General features: G+C 36.4%; 1 protein-coding gene across 7 annotated transcripts in view; it reads right to left on the reverse strand.

The window, feature by feature from the left end:
* The window catches only part of KIF3A (kinesin family member 3A), a 48,923-nt gene that overhangs the window by 17,964 nt on the left and 12,584 nt on the right, over positions 1–18,375 (reverse strand). For all 7 annotated transcript variants that reach the window (XM_045488484.1, XM_045488475.1, XM_045488518.1 and 4 more), the window contains exons 3-8: positions 18,181–18,325; positions 17,957–18,041; positions 9,030–9,135; positions 4,324–4,463; positions 3,728–3,925; positions 3,247–3,421 (exon numbers count right to left, since the gene is read on the reverse strand). In XM_045488484.1, the coding sequence (XP_045344440.1) occupies positions 3,247–3,421; positions 3,728–3,925; positions 4,324–4,463; positions 9,030–9,135; positions 17,957–18,041; positions 18,181–18,325 (849 nt within the window). The remainder of the gene's footprint in view (positions 1–3,246; positions 3,422–3,727; positions 3,926–4,323; positions 4,464–9,029; positions 9,136–17,956; positions 18,042–18,180; positions 18,326–18,375) is intronic.

The following is an 18,375-nucleotide window of genomic DNA, read 5'->3' on the forward strand; positions in this document are numbered from 1 at the left end:
TTGTACAAAGAGTATAATAACTTTTCCTTAAGACTGCATTTAAAAAAAAATTTTTTTAATGTTTATTTATTTTTGAGAGAGAGAGACAGAGTGCAAGCAGGGGAGGAGTAGAGAGGGAGGGAGACACAGAATCCAAAGCAGGCTCCAGGCTGTGAGCACGGAGCCTGATTGGGGGCTCAAACTCACTAACTGTGAGATCATGACCTGAGCCGAAGTCAGACACTTAACTGACTGAGCCACCCAGGTGCCCCAAGATTGGATTTTTTAAGTAATCTCTACACCCAACGTGGGCCTCTTAACTCACAACCCTGAGGTCGAGAGTCACTCTTCCAAATGAGCCAGCCAGGCAACCCAAGTATGACTTACAATGAAAAACAAAAAATAAAATAAAAGGGAGTAATTAAACGAATATTAATTCAAAGCAGTACTATATTACCTCCAAAATAGTTATTTAAAAATAATACCGTCAATGTAAGAAATGTCTAAAAAAAACAAAGGTAACTTGGGGGGAAAAATATACACTCATCACAAATGATAATATCTGAACAATAGTAAATAATGGATGGGAAGAGATCGGCATATTGGGAGAAAAAAATCTTTAAAAACATTTTCTTTAGGCCTAGTGACAATGACACCCTTGTAGCAGTGAGTGCACATAATGTCCAAATCTCGATTTCTAAATACCATTCTCCATTGAGAGGGACCAGGGAGAAACAGATGGTTTTAAGACCAGAGCAGGGACAATATAAAATGAGCCTAAAACACATGTGGTGCCAGAAATAAGTAAGTGCTCAAAACCACAAGCCAAAAAAGTGATGGGAGCATGCTCAAAGGATGTAGCAACCAACTACCCTGAAGGGGTGCCTATGGCTAAAGTCCAAGTAATTTGAGCAATAAAACAAATAACGATATTGTTGCATTACACTGCACAACACAGTGCACTGACATAAATAAATAATTGAATAAATAAACCAGTGGGGGATAAGGGACTATTCCCCCTCACAAGAGAATGCCAGACATTAAATATTAGAAGGAATGGTGAGAAGAGAAAGTCACCACTGAGCAAATGCCACAGATTTATTGCTATAGGAGAACCCCTGTTGGGTGCTAAAATTAGGGCAGAAAAGAATGATGAGAAACAGGATCTTTTCATAATTTTTCAGAGTATCTTCTCATGAGACATACCTTAAGACCAAAGAAAAAAATTAAATGATAGAATTTATAGTGAAGAATCCTTGCAGAATAATTATGAGAGAACTACAGACAACCCAAACTGAAGAACATTCTACAAATATATGACCTTTACAGTGTGAAGACCATGAAAGACAAAGGAAGATGAGGAACTGGAGACAGGAGGAGACTAAAAGGTCCTGACAACTAATTGCAATGTGTGAGCCTAGACTACATTTTAAAGTGAAGATAAAGGGCATTTTTTGAGAAAAAACTCAACATCTGAATAAGATCTACAGATTAGTTAATAAGTCTGTATCATTGTAAGTTTCCTGGTTCCAACAAACAAAAGATGTTAACATTAAGGGAAGCTGTATAATAGCTATATAGAAACTCACTATACTTCCAAATTTTCGTTAAGTCTATAAAAAGTGTTTAAAAATCATTCTTTTAATGTTTTCCCCTACCTTTTTATTGTTTATGTGACCAACTGTATTAACCATAACACTCTTACCTGGATTATAAAAACAAATGTCATAAGCATCAATGAAATGAAATGAAATGAAATGAAATGTTTTAAATATAAAGTGAGCATTACCACATGATCCAACAATTCCACTTCTGGGTATATACCCAAAACAAGTGAAGGCAAGAACTCAAACATGTATCTGTATCCCCACATTCATAGCACGATTATTCACAGTGGTCAAAAGGCAGAAGCAACCCAAGTGCCCATCAACAGATGCACGGATAAACAAAATGCGGTGTATACAAAGAATGAGTATCATTCAGCCTTTAAAAGGAAGGAAATTCTGACACATGCTATGACATCGATGAACTGTGAGGACTTTATGCTAAGTAAAATAAGTCAGACATAAAAGCACACATATTATATGATTCTACTTATATGAGTTATCTAGAATAGTCAAATTCAGAGATAGAATAGGGGTTACCGTGGGTTGAGGCAGAGAGGGGGATGGAGAGTAAATGTTTAATGGGTACAGAGTTTCATTTGGGGATGATTAAAAAGTTTTAGGGATGGACGGTGGTAATGGCTGCAGAACAAGGTTAACATACTTAATGAATAAACGAATAAAAGTAGTTAAAATGGTAAATTTTATGTGATGTGCATTTTGCCACAATTAAAAAATGTAAAAAAATAAAGGCAGCAAAATAAAGGATGAAATGAACATTAACAAATCTAAGAAATTTAAACCTTTAAAACATACTGACTATAAATACCACCTAGTGGTCATATTTAAAATACCAAATTTCATTACCTAAGAGGCAACTCAATTATACTGCTTTTCCTCAATAATCTTACTCAAATTTATTCAATCAGTACCATCTCCAAACATTTGTGATGTTGGAATTCACATCTGACGTATCCAGTTTCCCCATAAACTGTAAAAAAGCTATTTTAAGCCCTCTGTTTATCTGCTATGCAAAGCACCCCTTATGCCAATCAGTTCTTAGCATGAAGTGGAGAGAGTCATTGAGCACTTAATGACAGCTGGTAAATTTCTCACCCTCATGAACAAGGTCTTCAAACTTTCTAACCTTCTAACACCTTATTAGAAAAGGATTCCTCAAATTCAATCTCATGTTCAAATTTAAGAACGAAACCATTATTTTCAAAGCCACACAATGAATTTTGACTTAGAGTAAATGTGGTTTACCCATGACTCTCTGATAGCTTTCTTTATTTTGAACAACAGTGACTGATACTCTAGGTCATTTTCACCTAAATACATATATGGTAAAACTCACTCTTATATGGAGACAAAAAAATTCATTATTGAATAAGTGGTCAAATGAAATCTATAAAAGGTCATAGGGATTGAGATGGAGGTTTAAATTAAATCAATTTTTAAAAATTACATACACAAATATTACATAATTAAACTTAATATGAAAATGCTAAAGTATGTATCAAGTTACCTTGTAGAAATATTCCTTAAAATATCAAAGTTAGATGCTCAAAGAATTTAAATAAGTGATTTTTATTAGAATACTTAGTGGTTAAACAATATATTTTTAGCCAATATTAACATTAGTATTTTGAGAAAAAGTTACCTTCTTCAAGCTTTTTTTTCAGCTCTTCTATTTCTTTCTGAAACTGACGAAGCAAAGCATCCTTTGGATCTTCATTGATTCTAGCTTTATTTTTAATATTCTTAGCACGGTTAGCATACCGTAATGTACTAATAGTTTCATCATAATTGTAATCTGCTGGCCCAATATTTGCACACTGTTGAATCAGGAATACAAAACATTTTACCCTTGATGCAGTCAAAATTAATACTACCATTACAAATATATCAAAAAGAATTTCTTAAGCATAGATAGTTCCTCTCTGGCCTTCTGGAACAAGAAAGCAACCACCACACAGATTTCTAAACACCATTATATGGGTTAGCACACATGATGTTCTTCCAAAAGAATCATCACAAAATCAAAAAAAGTGAAATATCAATGGTTTTTAAAAAGTCATGGCAATACATAAACAGGAATCTGAAATTTGCCTGATGCCAACTATTCCACAATTAAGTCTTACCATCATGGTTTTTGAATTTCCTCCTAAGGAATCTTGAAGAAGACGAGTCAATTTAGAGTTGCGATAAGGAACATGAGTGCTTTTTCCATCAACCAAGGCAGAAATTACATTACCAAGGGTGGAAAGGGAAAGATTGATTTTTGTGGCTTCCTTCAGGCGCTGTCCAGTAGCTCCAGTTTTTGCTTGTCTTTCTGAACCCTAGCAACAGACATAGAAATAAAGCTCAAATAAAAAATACAGAATATGCCTCTGACAGTTTAAAACAGACTTTGATGCTGAAAAATCTGACAGGATATCTGGAATTTGCTTCAAAATAATACAGGAAGGGAAAAAGTGGCTAAAGGCAAAAATGAATCAGGACTGGCCATGAACTGGTAATCACTGAAGTTGGGTCACGGGTATACGGGAGATCATTCTACTATTCTAACTACTTTTGTATACGTTAGAAATATTCTATGATAAATAAGTTAAACACGTACATAAGTAAACAACTTAAAAACTGTATGTAAATTACACATTTTCACTTGAATTTTTATCCGTTAATAAAAGGTAAAAAACAACAAAGGTTATTCCTTCAGTAGTATCCTGTTACTTACAGCAAGGTCTACAAGATGGAGCTTCCCCATTCTGACATGCATGTTACCATCAACGCCTTTTTCACTGCATTCTATAGTAATTGTAAAGATGGCATGGGAACGGGAACTGTGTTCATTCATATTAGTTGCGCCAACAGAACCTTGAAGAAAGGAAGGAAGTTCTTAGAAAGTGTAACACCAGGGAGCATCTTTAAAAATAATCAAATATCCAGGGGCCCCGGGGTGGCTCAGTCAGTTAAACGTCTGGCTCTGGAATTCAGCGCGGGTCATGATCTCACGGAGCCTATTTGGGATTCTTTCTCTCTCTCTCTCTCTCTCTCTCTCCCTCTCTCTGCCCATCCCCTGTTCTCTCTCTCTCTCTCTCTCAAAATAAATAAAACATTAAAAAAAAGTAATACCACAATTAAAATTTTTTTTTAATCTTTAAAAATATGATCCGACACCACTTTATAACATCTGGTAAGTAGTACTACACATACATGTTTCCAGAGTATTATTTTACCTTCTGTTTTTTTCCACCTAACATTATCTCCTATATTTCCATGCAAAAACAACTTGCAAATCTTACTAAAACTGATTTTGCTATTCCCTGATACTTGGATTGTTTCCCATTTTAGGTCCTCATAAGGAACAACAATACGAGCATCTTTGAGCAGATACCTCTCTTTCTCTTAAGGACTATGTCTATGGGATGTATTTTTCAAACTGGCACTAGTGGATCAAAGGGTTGGAAGAGTTTTACAACTATGTGATTTTCAATCTGGGGTGGGAGAAAACATGTAATGTAAAAAACTGGTATTAAATATTTTAGTACCTATTATTTTTCCAACATAAGTACAGCATGGGATTTATGACTGTGATTTTTATTTCCAGTTATGAAAACAAAGCAATTCAACAGACAAGCTATACTGAATGTTATAATCCCTAAGGAGAAAACTGCTTGCAGCAGTCAAGTTGACTCAATAATCCAACCTACTGAAATATCACATATGGAAATAAAACAAAATTCCACAGCTTTAATTTGTGTCAAAATTTTTATTTTGGAATAAGAAAAAAATTAGGGCGCCTGGTTGGTTCAGTCGGTTAAGCGTGCAACTCTTGGTTTCAGCGCAGGTCATGATCTCACAATTTCGTGACTTCAAGCCCCATGTGGGCTCTCAGCTGGCAGTATGGAGCCTGCTTGGAATTCTCTCCTTCTCTCCCTCTCTCTCTGTGCACCGCCCCCCCCCCACCAACTCATGCTTTGTCTCTCTCAAAATAAATTAACAAACTTTAAAAAAAAAAAAGAAAAAATTAAATATTTATGTTTTTCAAGATGGTAAGGAGAACTTATGCTATAAATATGATTGCATGTGTATAAACTCACATATGTAAGAATATTTACTACAATATTACTAATAACAGCGAGAGTGAAAACAACACAAAAGTCCATGAATAAAATATTGGGTAAATACGTTATGTAGATAAATCCAGCGAAATACTATATAGCTATTTTTAAAAGGTCTACCATGTGTTGATGTGAAATGATTTCTATAACAACACCCTTAAGTGAATAAATACTACTATTATTTGGCTCCTGAAAAAAGGACAAGCACTCTCTGTAAAACTGCACTTGGGCATTCATGGACTGTATCAGGAAGGGTACGTGGGAAATTAATGGAGGTTGCCACTGGGGCGGGAACTAGGTGACTGACACCCAAGGGTAAAAGAAAGACTTGTTTTTCAATGTTTACTTTTGTGCCTTTTGAATTTTAGAACATGTGTATGGATGATCTATTCAAAAATAAAAATTTTCAAAGAAAATGATAATTTTAAAAAAAATTTTTTTAATGTTTTATTTTATTTTTGAGAGAGACAGAGCGTGAGCAAGGGACGGCAGAGAAAGAGGAAGACAGGGAATCGGAAACAGGCACCAGACATTGAGCATGTCTCCACAGAGCCCAACGTGGGGCTCAAACCCACGAACAGTGAGATCATGACCTGAGCCGAAGTCGGACGCTTAACCAACTGAGCCACCCAGGCGCCCCAAAATGATTATTGTTTAACGGCTGAAAAACACTGGTCTAAAGAAATATTAGCAAATTCACAATAGTGCCCGCAATGCAAATATAACTGACTATCTTAAATTTGCATTTTAGTTGCCAAGCACGTCACATATTCATGAAATAAAAGACTTTTTTTTTTAATGTTTTTTAACATTTATTTTTGAGAGACAGAGAGAGTCAAAGCATGAGTGGGGGAGGGACACAGAGAGGGAGAACAGAATCCAAAGCAGGCTCCAGGCTTTAAGCTGTCAGCAAAGAGCCAGACGTGGGGCTCAAACCCACGAACCGTGAGATCATGACCTGAGCTGAAGTCAAACGCTTAACTGACAGAGACACCCAGGTACCCCTAAAGACTTATTTTCTTAAGTGTAAAATTAACTAGTTCTATACTATGACCTCCTGCACAAAATGGGAACTCATTTTATATTTGTATCAATTTTTCATCTGTTTAGAATAACAGCTTTTACTGTCACATTTCCTTGCTCTGCTGCTGTCCTCTGGATAGTTACTTTACTCTATTTCCATATGATAAAATTACTATTTTTATGTTAGAACTTTTCTATTTGGTATTTGTACTAAATGTCTAATTCTTGGATTCAATCTATTAATTAAGAGTATTTTTCTCTCTTCTATCTTACGTCTTAAAATGTCTTTGGCTTCATTTCTCTTTTTTTATTTCTTCTTATTTCTCTTATTTCTCTCATTAGAATTATAGTTTTCCTTGAATCAATCTCACATACCAAATTAAATTAATTCTTTTTTTTCTTTTTTTGTTTTGTTTCTGTTTCTGTTTTTTAAAAGTTTATTTTTGAGAGAGAGAGAGAGAGAGGGAAAATGTGTGAGCAGGGGAGGGGCAGAAAGAGAGGGAGAAAGAGAATCCCAAGTAGGCTCTGCATCATCCGTACAGAGCCCAACGTGGGGCCTGAACTCACAAAATGCAAGATCATGACCGGAGCCAAAATGAAGAGTCAGATGTTTAACCAACTGAGCCACCCAGGTGCCCCAATTCTCAGTTCTTAATGGAAAGTTTTGATCACTACTGTCAATGGACTCTTAAGTCAAAAAAAATTTTTTATAGAATAAGCAATACATGATCGTATTCCTGGTATAAAAAATTTTGAAAATACAGACATCTGAAAACATAAAGTAAAGGCTCCATATATCCCTTTTGCCCAAACTTACTTCCCCTTCCCTAAAGGTAACCAGTATTAAATGTTCTTTTGTTTTGTATTTAACATACACACAAGTCTATACACACACACACACACACACACACACACACACACACACACACAGCCCAAATACAGAGTTGTTTAATAATTTGGCTTTTTTACATACATAAACGAGATGATGCAGTACATACTATTTTGTGATTTGCTTTCTTTTCATTTAATGATATACCTTGAAAATCTTTCAGGTCTCTACATGTAGATTTACTCTTTCTTTTTTTTTACAACTTCATTATGTTCCATAGTATTTCTGTACCATAATCTGTATAGACAATGTTTGACTGATAGCTATTTAGACTACATCAAACTTTTACTATTACAAATAATGTTGCAATAAGGCATTTTGTTTATGTCTAAAAATATTTTTCTAGAGGTGCCTGGCTGGCTCATTTGGAAGAGCATACAACTCGATCCCAGGTTTGTCAGTTTGAGCCTCACACTGGGAGTAGAGATTACTTAAATATTAAGAAAATATTTTTCTACATATATATCAATATAGGTAGGTAGGTAGATAGATACGTGTTAGAATTAGAAACACTGGGTCAAAAGGCATGCACTCTCTATAACTTCTCGGCCTTTTGGCTAAGAGCAAGTGTAAAAGGCATGCACTCTAAAAAATGTCAACAGATACCATTACACTACACTTCAGAAAGGCTGTAGCGCATTACACTCCCATCACCAGTGCCCGTTTCGTCAGAGCTTCATGAACCTCGATATCCCTTCGTCGAAAACAATGGGTGAAATATCTCCCACTGCTGTTCTAATACACTGCTGTTTCCCACTGCTGTTTCCTGATTAATTGTCCTGTTGAACATACCTTCATACGCTGGTTGCTGTGCATAGTTCTTCTGTGAGTAACGTATTCATATATATCTTTTGCTCATTTTCCTGTTATCATGTGGTCTATTACTTGGTTTATAAGAATACAATTGATTTTTAAATTTTTCTTTAATTTCTTTGAGCTTGCTAGATTTACAGTCTAGTAAAAAAAAAACTCTTAAAAAGACGTTTACTTCCTACGTTCTTAATTTTTTACCTCTGATCTCTAATTGCTGCTGGCAGCACCACTAGTACTAGGCCCGAGGCAGCTTGCGTTTAAACAGTGCTGAAGTTTCTTACTCTTTACACAAAACTTCAAATAATTCTTAAAAAGAATTTCATTTAATTTTGGTTTGCTTTTCTCCCCAACAAAAGGGAAGCAGTAAAGAGCTTGGTTAATGATGACTAACAGTCTACACTCAAAGACTATGCCACTTACTAAGTAGTATACAACCTTGGACAAGTTACTTAAACTAAGATTCAGTTTCCTCAATCATAAAATAGGAATTTAGTACCTTCATAGTCCACTGTGAGGATTTTTAAAAATCATTTTTATAAATAAAAGCCTACTCAACACATAAATGTTCAACCACAATTATGCACTACCACTTACGATTTTTGTGGCCTAGAGTCATAATTCTATCCATATCGTCAGCATTATTTACCACATAAGCTGATAAATCTTTGATATAAACTCCCACATCAGGTCTTTCTTTAACCTAAAAAAAAAGAGAAAGAAGAAAATGACCATAAGATTTTATACACATATCCGTAATTCTTCCACAGTTGATTATCAAACATCTATTATGTATTGGACACTCTGCTAAACAGTGATGATACAGTGATGGACAAGGTAGTCATAGTCTCTACATTTGTGCAGGTGACAATCCATGGCAAGAATATACAAATGAAAAATAATACACACTATTTAATTTCAATTGGTATATCATGAAGCAAAAAAGTACAGGATAGTATGAGAATGCATTATAGCAAGACTAAGACATATAGTTTCCCCAAGATGATGTTTAAGCTAAAACTTGATAAAATAACAGGTAGCCAATTCAGGGTGGGGTAGCAAGAAAAGAGTATGTTATGGGATCCCGAAATAGGAAAAAAACTAAGCACTCAAAAAAGTTAAAAATAAATAAATAAATAAATAAATAAATAAATAAATAAAAAGCCAGATCAGCTGGAAAGAGTAGGAAGCCTGGGACAAACAGGCGGGATACCTGGCTACAGAGGTAGGCAGAGATAAGATGAAGCACAATTATTGGTCTTTATGTTAACAGCAACTTGAAGCCACTGGAGGATTTCAAACAACGGAGTAAAATAATCAGATCTACAACATCTATGTAAAAACATTACCTTTCTACGAGTAACCTTACGAGAACTTTCATCAAATTTCAAGGACATATTTAGGATAGGTTTACCTAAAATACAGTGTTAGAAAGCTGACACTCACTTTGTAAGGCCCTATTAGTGACCTCCACGAGTCAACAAAATATAGGCATACCTCAGAGCTATTGCGGGTTGGGCTGCAAATGACAATGAAGCTGAAATACTGAAATAAACCAAATTAAATGAATTTTTTGGTTTCTCAGTATATATAAAATTATACTTATACTATACTGTAATCTATTAAGTGTGCAATAACATTATGTCTAAAAAACAGTGTATACAAATCTTAAATAAGAAATATTGTATGGGGCACCTGGGTGGCTCAGTTGGTTGAACATTAGTTAGTCCAACTCTCAGGTGAGGTCATGATCTTGAGGTTCCTGGATTCCAGCCCTACATCAGGCTCTGCAGTGCAGAGCCTGCTTGGGATTCTCTCTCTCTCTCTCTCTCAAAATGGATAAACAAAAAAAATTTTTTTAATATCTTATTGCTTAAAATGCTAACCATCATCTAACCTTTCAGCCAGTCATCATCTTTTTGCTGGTAGAGAGTCTTGCCTGACTGATCAGAGTGGTAGTAGCTGAAGGCTAGGGTGGTTGTGGCAATTACCTAAAATAAGACAACAAAGTCTGCTGTAGTGATGGATTCTTCCTTTCAAGAATGATTTCTCCATAGAACATGATGCTGTTTGATAGCATTCTACCCACAGAACTTCTTTCAAAATTGGAGTTAATCCTCTCAAACCCTGCCACTGCTTTATCTACAAGTTTATGAAATATTCTAAATCCTTTGTCATTTTAACAATCTTCACAGCATCTTCACCAGGAGTAGATTCCATCTCAAGAAACCACTTTCTTTGTTCAATCCATTAGAATCAACTCCTTATCGGGGTGCCTGGGTAGCTCAGTGGGTTAAGTGTCTGACTTCCGCTCAGGTCATGATCTCACAGTTCATGGGTTCAAGCCCCACATCAGGTTCTGTGCTGACAGCTCAGAGCCTGGAGCCAGCTTTGGATTCTGTGTCTCCCTCTCTCTCTGCCCCTCCCCCACTAGCACTCTGTCCCTCTCTCTCTTTCAAAAACAAATAAACATTTTTAAAAAAAGGAAGCAACTCCTTATCCATTAAAGGTTTATCAAGAGACTGCAGCAAGCCAGTCACAGCTTCAGGCTCCATTTCCAATCCTAGTTCTCCTGGTGTTTCCACCACATCTGCACTGACTTCCTCCACTGAAGTCTGGAAACCCTCACAGTCATCCACGAGGGTTGGAATCAACCCCCTCCAAACACCTGTCAATCCTGATATTTTGATCTCTTCCCATGAATCATGGATGTTCTTAATGGCACCTAGAAAGGTGAATCCTTTCTGGAAGATTTTCAATTTACTTTGCCCAGATCCATCAGAGAAATAACTCTCTAGGCAGCTACAGCCTTAGGAAATGTATTTCTTCAATAACAAGAGTTGATGGACAGGCTGCAGAATGGATGTCGTGTTAGCAGACATGAAAACAACATTCATTTCATTGTACAACTTCATCGGCACCCTTAGGTGATCAGGAGCATTGTCAACGAGCAGTAATATTTTGAAAGAGATCTTTGTTTCTCAGCATGTCTCAACAGTGGACTTAAAATATTCAGTAAACTGGGGCAACTGGGTAGCTCAGTCACTTGAGCGTCCGACTCTACATTTCGGCTCAGGTCATGATCTTAAAGTTTGTGAGATCAAGCCCTGTGTCAGGCTTTGCACAGATAGCATGGAGCCTACTTGGGATTCTCTCTCTCTCCTCTCTCTCTCTCTCTGTCTCTCTTTCTCTCTCTCCCTGCCCCCATCTGCCCCACTCCCACTCATGCTCTCCCTCTCTCAAAATAAATGAACATTTAAAAAAGATATACTCAGTAAACCATGTTGTTGACAGATGTGCTGTCATCCAGGCCTTGTTGTTCCATTTATAGAGGAAAGATAGAGTATATTTAGCATAATTCTTAAGGGCCCTAGGAGTTTTCAGAGTGTTAAATGAGCACTGGCTTCAACTTAGGAGTCATCAGTTGCATTAGCCCCTAACAGGAGAGTCAGGGTGTCCTTTGAAGCTTTGATGCCAGGCACCGACTTCACCTATCTATCAAAGTCCTAGATGGCATCTTCTTCCAATAGAAAGTTGTCATCTACACTGAAAATCTGTTGTTTACCATAGCCACCTTCATGAATTATCTTACCTAGATCTCCTGGATAACTTGCTACAGCTTCTACATCAGCACCTGCTACTTCAGCTTGCACTGTCATGTTATGGAAACGGCTTCCTTCCTTAAACCTCACAAACCAACTTCTGCTACCTTCAGACTTTTCTTCTACAGCCTCCTCACCTCTCTCAGCCTTCACAGAATTAAAGAAACTTAGGGCTTTTCCCCGGATTAGGCTTTGGCTTAAGAGAATGTTGTGGCTAACATCTTGTATCCAAACCACTAAAACTTTCTCTACATCAGCAATTAGGCTGTTTGCTTTCTTATCATTTGTGTGTTCACCAGACTAGCACTTTTAATTTCCTTCAGGAACTTTTCTTTTACAGACAAAATTTGCTGTTTGGTGCAGGAAGCCTGACTTTCCACCTATCTTGGCTTTCGACAGATTTTCCTCACTAAGCTTAATCATTTCTAGCTTTTGATTTAAAGAGATGTGTGACTCTTCCTTTCACCTCAACACTTAAAAGGCTGCTATACAGTTAATTAGCCTAATTTCAATACTGCTGTGTGTCAGAGAATAGAGGCCACCAGGAGAGAAAGGGAGATGGGGAACAGCCAGCCTGCAGAGTAGTCAGAGCACACGAATTTATTAAGTTTTCTGTTTTATGTGGGCGTAGTTCGTGACACACCAAAACAATTCTAATAGTAACATCAAAAATCACTGATCAGAGATTATCATAACAAATATGATGCTAATTAAAAACTTTGGAATATTGTTGTAATTACCAAAATGTGACACAGAGACATGAAATGGGCAAATGCTGTTTGAGAAATGGTGCCAATGGATTGCCCGACACAGGGAGAACCGCATTATCTGGAAAGCGCAATAAAGCAAAGCATCATAAAACGAAGTACGCCTGTAAAGTGAAATGGGAGGCTGAGGTCTGTGGCTGCCAGTAGGGAGAACCATTTCACAGGCAGTAAGATCCCAAAGACAAAGATGACAAACAAAATTAAAAAAAAAAAAAATCAACCCCATGGGCACCCGGGCGGCTCAGTTGGTTAAACGTCCAACTGTTGATATCAGCTAAGGTCATGATCTCACGGTGTGTGAGATGGAGCCCCACATCGGGCTCTGCAATGACAGCACTGAGCCTGCTTGGGATCCTCTCTCTTCTCTGCCCCTCCTCCTCAGGCTCTCTCCCTAATTAAATAAAGTTTAAAAAAAAAAAAAATTAAAAAACAACCCCAGAGACAAAAATCACAAGGGCAGACACTCCAAATTCTAGGTGTTGATTCGACATCTACTTGGCAGTTTGGGAGTTTTTTGGTATTTTTTGTAAAAATTTATCAGATATATTTATACATTAGGAAAAATTACTCTTTACCTTGTCATGAGGTATAAATATAAAAATACCTTATTTTATTTGGTAGTAAAGGAGTAATGGTGGTCTCTATAAACCAGGGGTGTCAAGCTGCTCTGAGAGCCCTAGAGAGTCCATGGTGGCCCTGAGGAGGCCACTGTAGGAGTTTAGGGGTTCTCAAGCCCAGACAAATTCTAAAGAGAGCTTCACTTTCATGTGTTTTGCACATTGTGCTTCCATACGAGGTCTGGTACGATGAATGTATTTAATTGTTTTAAGTCTTTTAAATGTTTGAAAATTACTGGTCTATATCATTTACAGATGATAAATTTTCCTTCTCAGGAAATCTATGGTAAAGAACACTGTATATTTCTATTCCAGCAAACTGATATTTCTGAGAAATACAAAAATCATGCAGCTGATGTCATGGCAATGTCAAAACTTTTAAGCATTTACTCTCATTTTCTGCAGTCATGTCATTATAGAGCAGAAACACACTTCTAACTTGCTTTAGTCTGCAAAATCTAAGGTCATTTCCAATCACAATGTGACATTAATTTAAAATTCATTTAGTAAGTGCAGTAGATGAACTGATTAGATATGAAGATGAAGAACTGAAATATGACTCTAAATTTATGGAAGTTTTTATTGGGTAATGATATCAAATAATTTTTGTCATAAAAACAAAGAAATTTAGCTTCTATAACAAATACAGTTTATAACACTCAAACAATAGATCTCAAAGGAGCAGTTACTCCCCAGCCTAGAATATTTTAGAAATTTGTAGATTGAGTTTCTGGTTCATTTGAGAACATGATTGGTATTCATAGGCAGGAGCCATGGATACTAAATATCCTGAAACGAATGGGATGGTCTATCACTGAAGAATTGTCCCATACAATTTTGATGTCCTAGTATATATTCACATGAATGAAAAAAATTATTTATGATTACCTGAGTCTAGACCCAAACTCTATTTTATATATAAAGACAAAGTGCTTTTCCATGGTAATAATAGAGCAATGTACAAAACTGAGGAAAGAACTATTACTTTATTTTGTTCAGAATACCAAGAGGTAGTTACTATTTTAAAAGACCATGCCATTGACAGGAACACCAAGAAAGGTACTTCTTTGTTTTTGTTTTTTGGAGGGGGAGTTAAAAAATTTTTTTAAGTTTATTTATTTGAGAGAGCGAGAGAGAGAGAGAGAGAGAGAGAGAGAGAGAGAGAGAGAAGGAGAGAGAAAGAAAGGGAGAGAGACAGAAAAAGAGAATCCCAAGCAGCCTTCACACTGTCGGCGCAGAGCCCAATGCGGGGCTCAAACCCATGAACTACACAATCAGGACCTGTTTTTTGGGTTGTTTTTTTTTTAAAAGAAGGCTTCTCACCCAGTGGGAGCCCAACGCAGGACCTGACAAAGGGCCTGAACTCACAACCCTGAAATCAAGATGTGAGCTGAGATTAAGAGTTGGACACTCAACTGAATGAGCCACCCAGGCCCCCCCAGTCAAGGTGTTCAGATCACCAATACAACATACTTATAACAGTCTGCATTTGTAGCTGTTGCGTTCATGATGTTTACATATGCCTGACTATTTCATTATGTCACTGAGTACGGTCATATCTAAGCATTTATATAATGAAATACTACCATTTTATATTTTCAGTACTTTTATTCTCATTTATATTACAGTTGGGCATTCATCAGCAGATGAATGGATAAAGAAGATGTGGAATTCTGGATTACACCACCATTCACCTACGTGACTGTGATTCAGTCAGGAAACCTCTCTAGGTTTCGGTTTTCACATCAACAAAACTGAACTGCTAGGAAGATTAAATGAAATAAAGTGTGTACTACTACCACAGTTTATTGCATTGAATGCCTACTACCACACTGTAAGAACTTAATAGTAGCCACTGTTATTCTACATGTATTCTACGCAATTCTACAACAGTACCTATTGTTGTTCCATATTCAACTACCATATACACCTTATTCTTTAATCATTTTACTAACAATGAAATTCCAATCAAAATTCCAATATTAATATTTTAAAGGCTAATCTTTTTTTATGTCTGTCTCATATCTTAAAATATTAAAATGTTAGGCAATATTTACCAATTATTTACCACCTGACCCAGCAGTCGAGCTTCAGGAATTTATCCTCAGATATGCCTGAAGATGTATGAATTCATATATGTACAACACTATTTACTACAGAATTGTTTAAAACAGATCAGCAACAACCCAAGTGTTCATCAAGAGAGGGCTGGCTGGGGCGCCTGGGTGGCGCAGTCGGTTAAGCGTCCGACTTCAGCCAGGTCACGATCTGGCAGTCCGTGAGTTCGAGCCCCGCGTCAGGCTCTGGGCTGATGGCTCAGAGCCTGGAGCCTGTTACCGATTCTGTGTCTCCCTCTCTCTCTGCCCCTCCCCCATTCATGCTCTGTCTCTCTCTGTCCCAAAAATAAATAAACGTTGAAAAAAAAATTTTTTTTTTAAATAAAAATAAAAGAGAGGGCTGGCTGAATACATGATGCCCCCCAAAAACAGTATGCAGCTTTTAAAAAGGACAAAAGAAAAAAAAGAAGAATGAGGAGGCTTTTCTGTACTGATATGCAAAGATTGTCACAATCCATTGGTTCAGTGAAAAATACAAAATGCAATGAGGGATAAAAATAGGATTTTCAATAAAAAACAGTGAATAGGAATCAGCTAAACTTATCAGTTAACAACCTTATGTACCTATTCACAAATTTTGTGATTCTCTAACATTTATGCATGTAATTTTGTATTTCCCTTTTCGGGAATTCATCATGACAACAGTCTTTCATGACAATCTATTATTCCAACGTGTAAAAACTAGAATTTCTTCATCAGAAATTATAGTTTTTCCTTTAGGTAAAAGAAACATTGAAAACTACTATTTTTTATTATATCTATAATTAATACCATTTTTGACACTTAATAAATTTCATTTTCCCCCCTCCCCTCTTTTTTTTCTTTTTCCTTTTTTTAAGTCACATTAGTGTTGACCTTTTTTTTTTTTAGGTTTTTTTTTTTAGATTATTTATTTTGAGAGAGACAGAGAGAGACAGACAGAGAGGGCAAGCAAGGGAGGGGCAGAGAGAGAGGGAGACAGAGAATCTCAAACAGTCTCCATGTTCTCAGCACATAGCCGGACAGAGGGCTTAATCTCACAAACTGTGAGATCATGACCTGAGCTGAAATCAAGAGTCGGACATTCAAATCAACTGAGCAACCCAAGTGCCCCTTCTTTTTCTTCTTTTTTGACACATTAAAAATTTCTGACTTAGAATAAATTGTAAAGTACTCTTGGCATCCATACCAGAAAATGGAACCTTACATTCACATAAAAATCTGTGTGAAGGGGAACCTGGGTGGCTCAGTCAGTTAAGCATCCAACTCTTGGTTTAGGCTCAGGTCATGATCTCACAGTATGTGGATTTGAACCCCACATCAGGCTCCAGGCTGACAGCATGGAGCCTGCTTAGGATTCTCTCTCCCTTTCTCTGCTCCTCCCCTGCTCACACACACACTCTCTGTTCTCAAATAACCTTAAAAAAAATCTGTGTACAAATGTTCATAGATGCTTTATTCATAACAGCCAGAAACTATAAACTGCCTAGATGTCCTTCAACAGGTGAATGGTTAAACTTTACATATATACACCATACATTACTACTTACCAGGTGAGTGGTTAAACTTTACATATATACACCATACATTACTACTCACCATAAAAAGTAATAAACTATCAATACATGCAACAACTTGGATAAACCTCAGAGGAGTTATGCCAGGTGAAAAAGGCCAATCACAAAAGTTATATATTGTAAGGCTCTATTTATATAACATTTTTGAAACGACAAAATTTTAGAATTGGAAAGAAGATTAGGGACTGTCATGGGTTAGGGAAGGGGACAGAGGAACACAGTCAGGAGAGAGGTGGATGTGGTCATAAAAGGGCAACACGAGGCATCTTTGTGATACAACTGCTTAGTACCTTGACGTGGTAGTGGACAGATCACATAAACATGTGACAAAATAGTACAAAGTACAAATGAGTACAAGAAAAACTGGGCACTTAAGTAAAATCTATAGACTGTAGCAATGTCAATATCATGGTTGTGATACAGTACTAAAGCTCTGTAAAATATGACTACTGGGGAAAACTGTGTAAAAAGTACTTCTATGTAAAGGGTAATCTCTCCATATTCCTTCTTAACAGCTGCACATAACTCTACACTTACCTGAAGAAGAATTTTAATTTAAAAAAAAGTGCAGATCAATATACATATAGAGCTACTTACAGAGCAGAAGTAAAATTCTATTTGTTTGTATTTACATAAAGGAACACTGAAGGAATACTGACAGTGGTTATCTTAGGGTGGGGAGAAAATGGAGTAGCAATAACTTTTCAATGCATAAATTTTCACAATATTTAAAATTTTGAATTGGGACCATATAAACAGGTAAAAAAATAAGTAAACTATTAAAAGTACCTTTTGTACAAAAGGAACTTTAATTTAGTTAACATTCTACTGCTTTGGAAAGCACTTCAATTCCAGTTATCCTTACCTCTAACCTCTGTGTCTGATCCTTGCCCAAAAGGTCACGAACTTCTTCATTATATATTTCCAAGTAAGACACTCGAACCAAAAATCTGTAAATAAAACATCATTTAAAAACACAGAGAAATACTTACAAGAACAGTTTTAATATGTATTGAGAAGATATGTGCCTATATGCCTTTCTTGTGTTTGTACTTCTCAATAGTAGAAAATAAAAGAATTCTCTTTTACCTTGTATCTCCCTCTGCTTTTGCAATATGACCAAATATGTGAGCAAATGAATTTGGAATGATTCCTCTAAGTTCAGGAACAGCTCGAACGCCTTCCATGGTAAAAGTTTTGCCTGTTCCAGTTTGTCCATATGCAAAAATAGTCCCTGAAAATGATGAAGAGATTCAATCACTTTTAGAGTCCAATGCTACAGGA

This window comes from Leopardus geoffroyi, chromosome A1, assembly GCF_018350155.1.
Source record: "Leopardus geoffroyi isolate Oge1 chromosome A1, O.geoffroyi_Oge1_pat1.0, whole genome shotgun sequence".
Classification (NCBI taxonomy): domain Eukaryota; kingdom Metazoa; phylum Chordata; class Mammalia; order Carnivora; family Felidae; genus Leopardus; species Leopardus geoffroyi.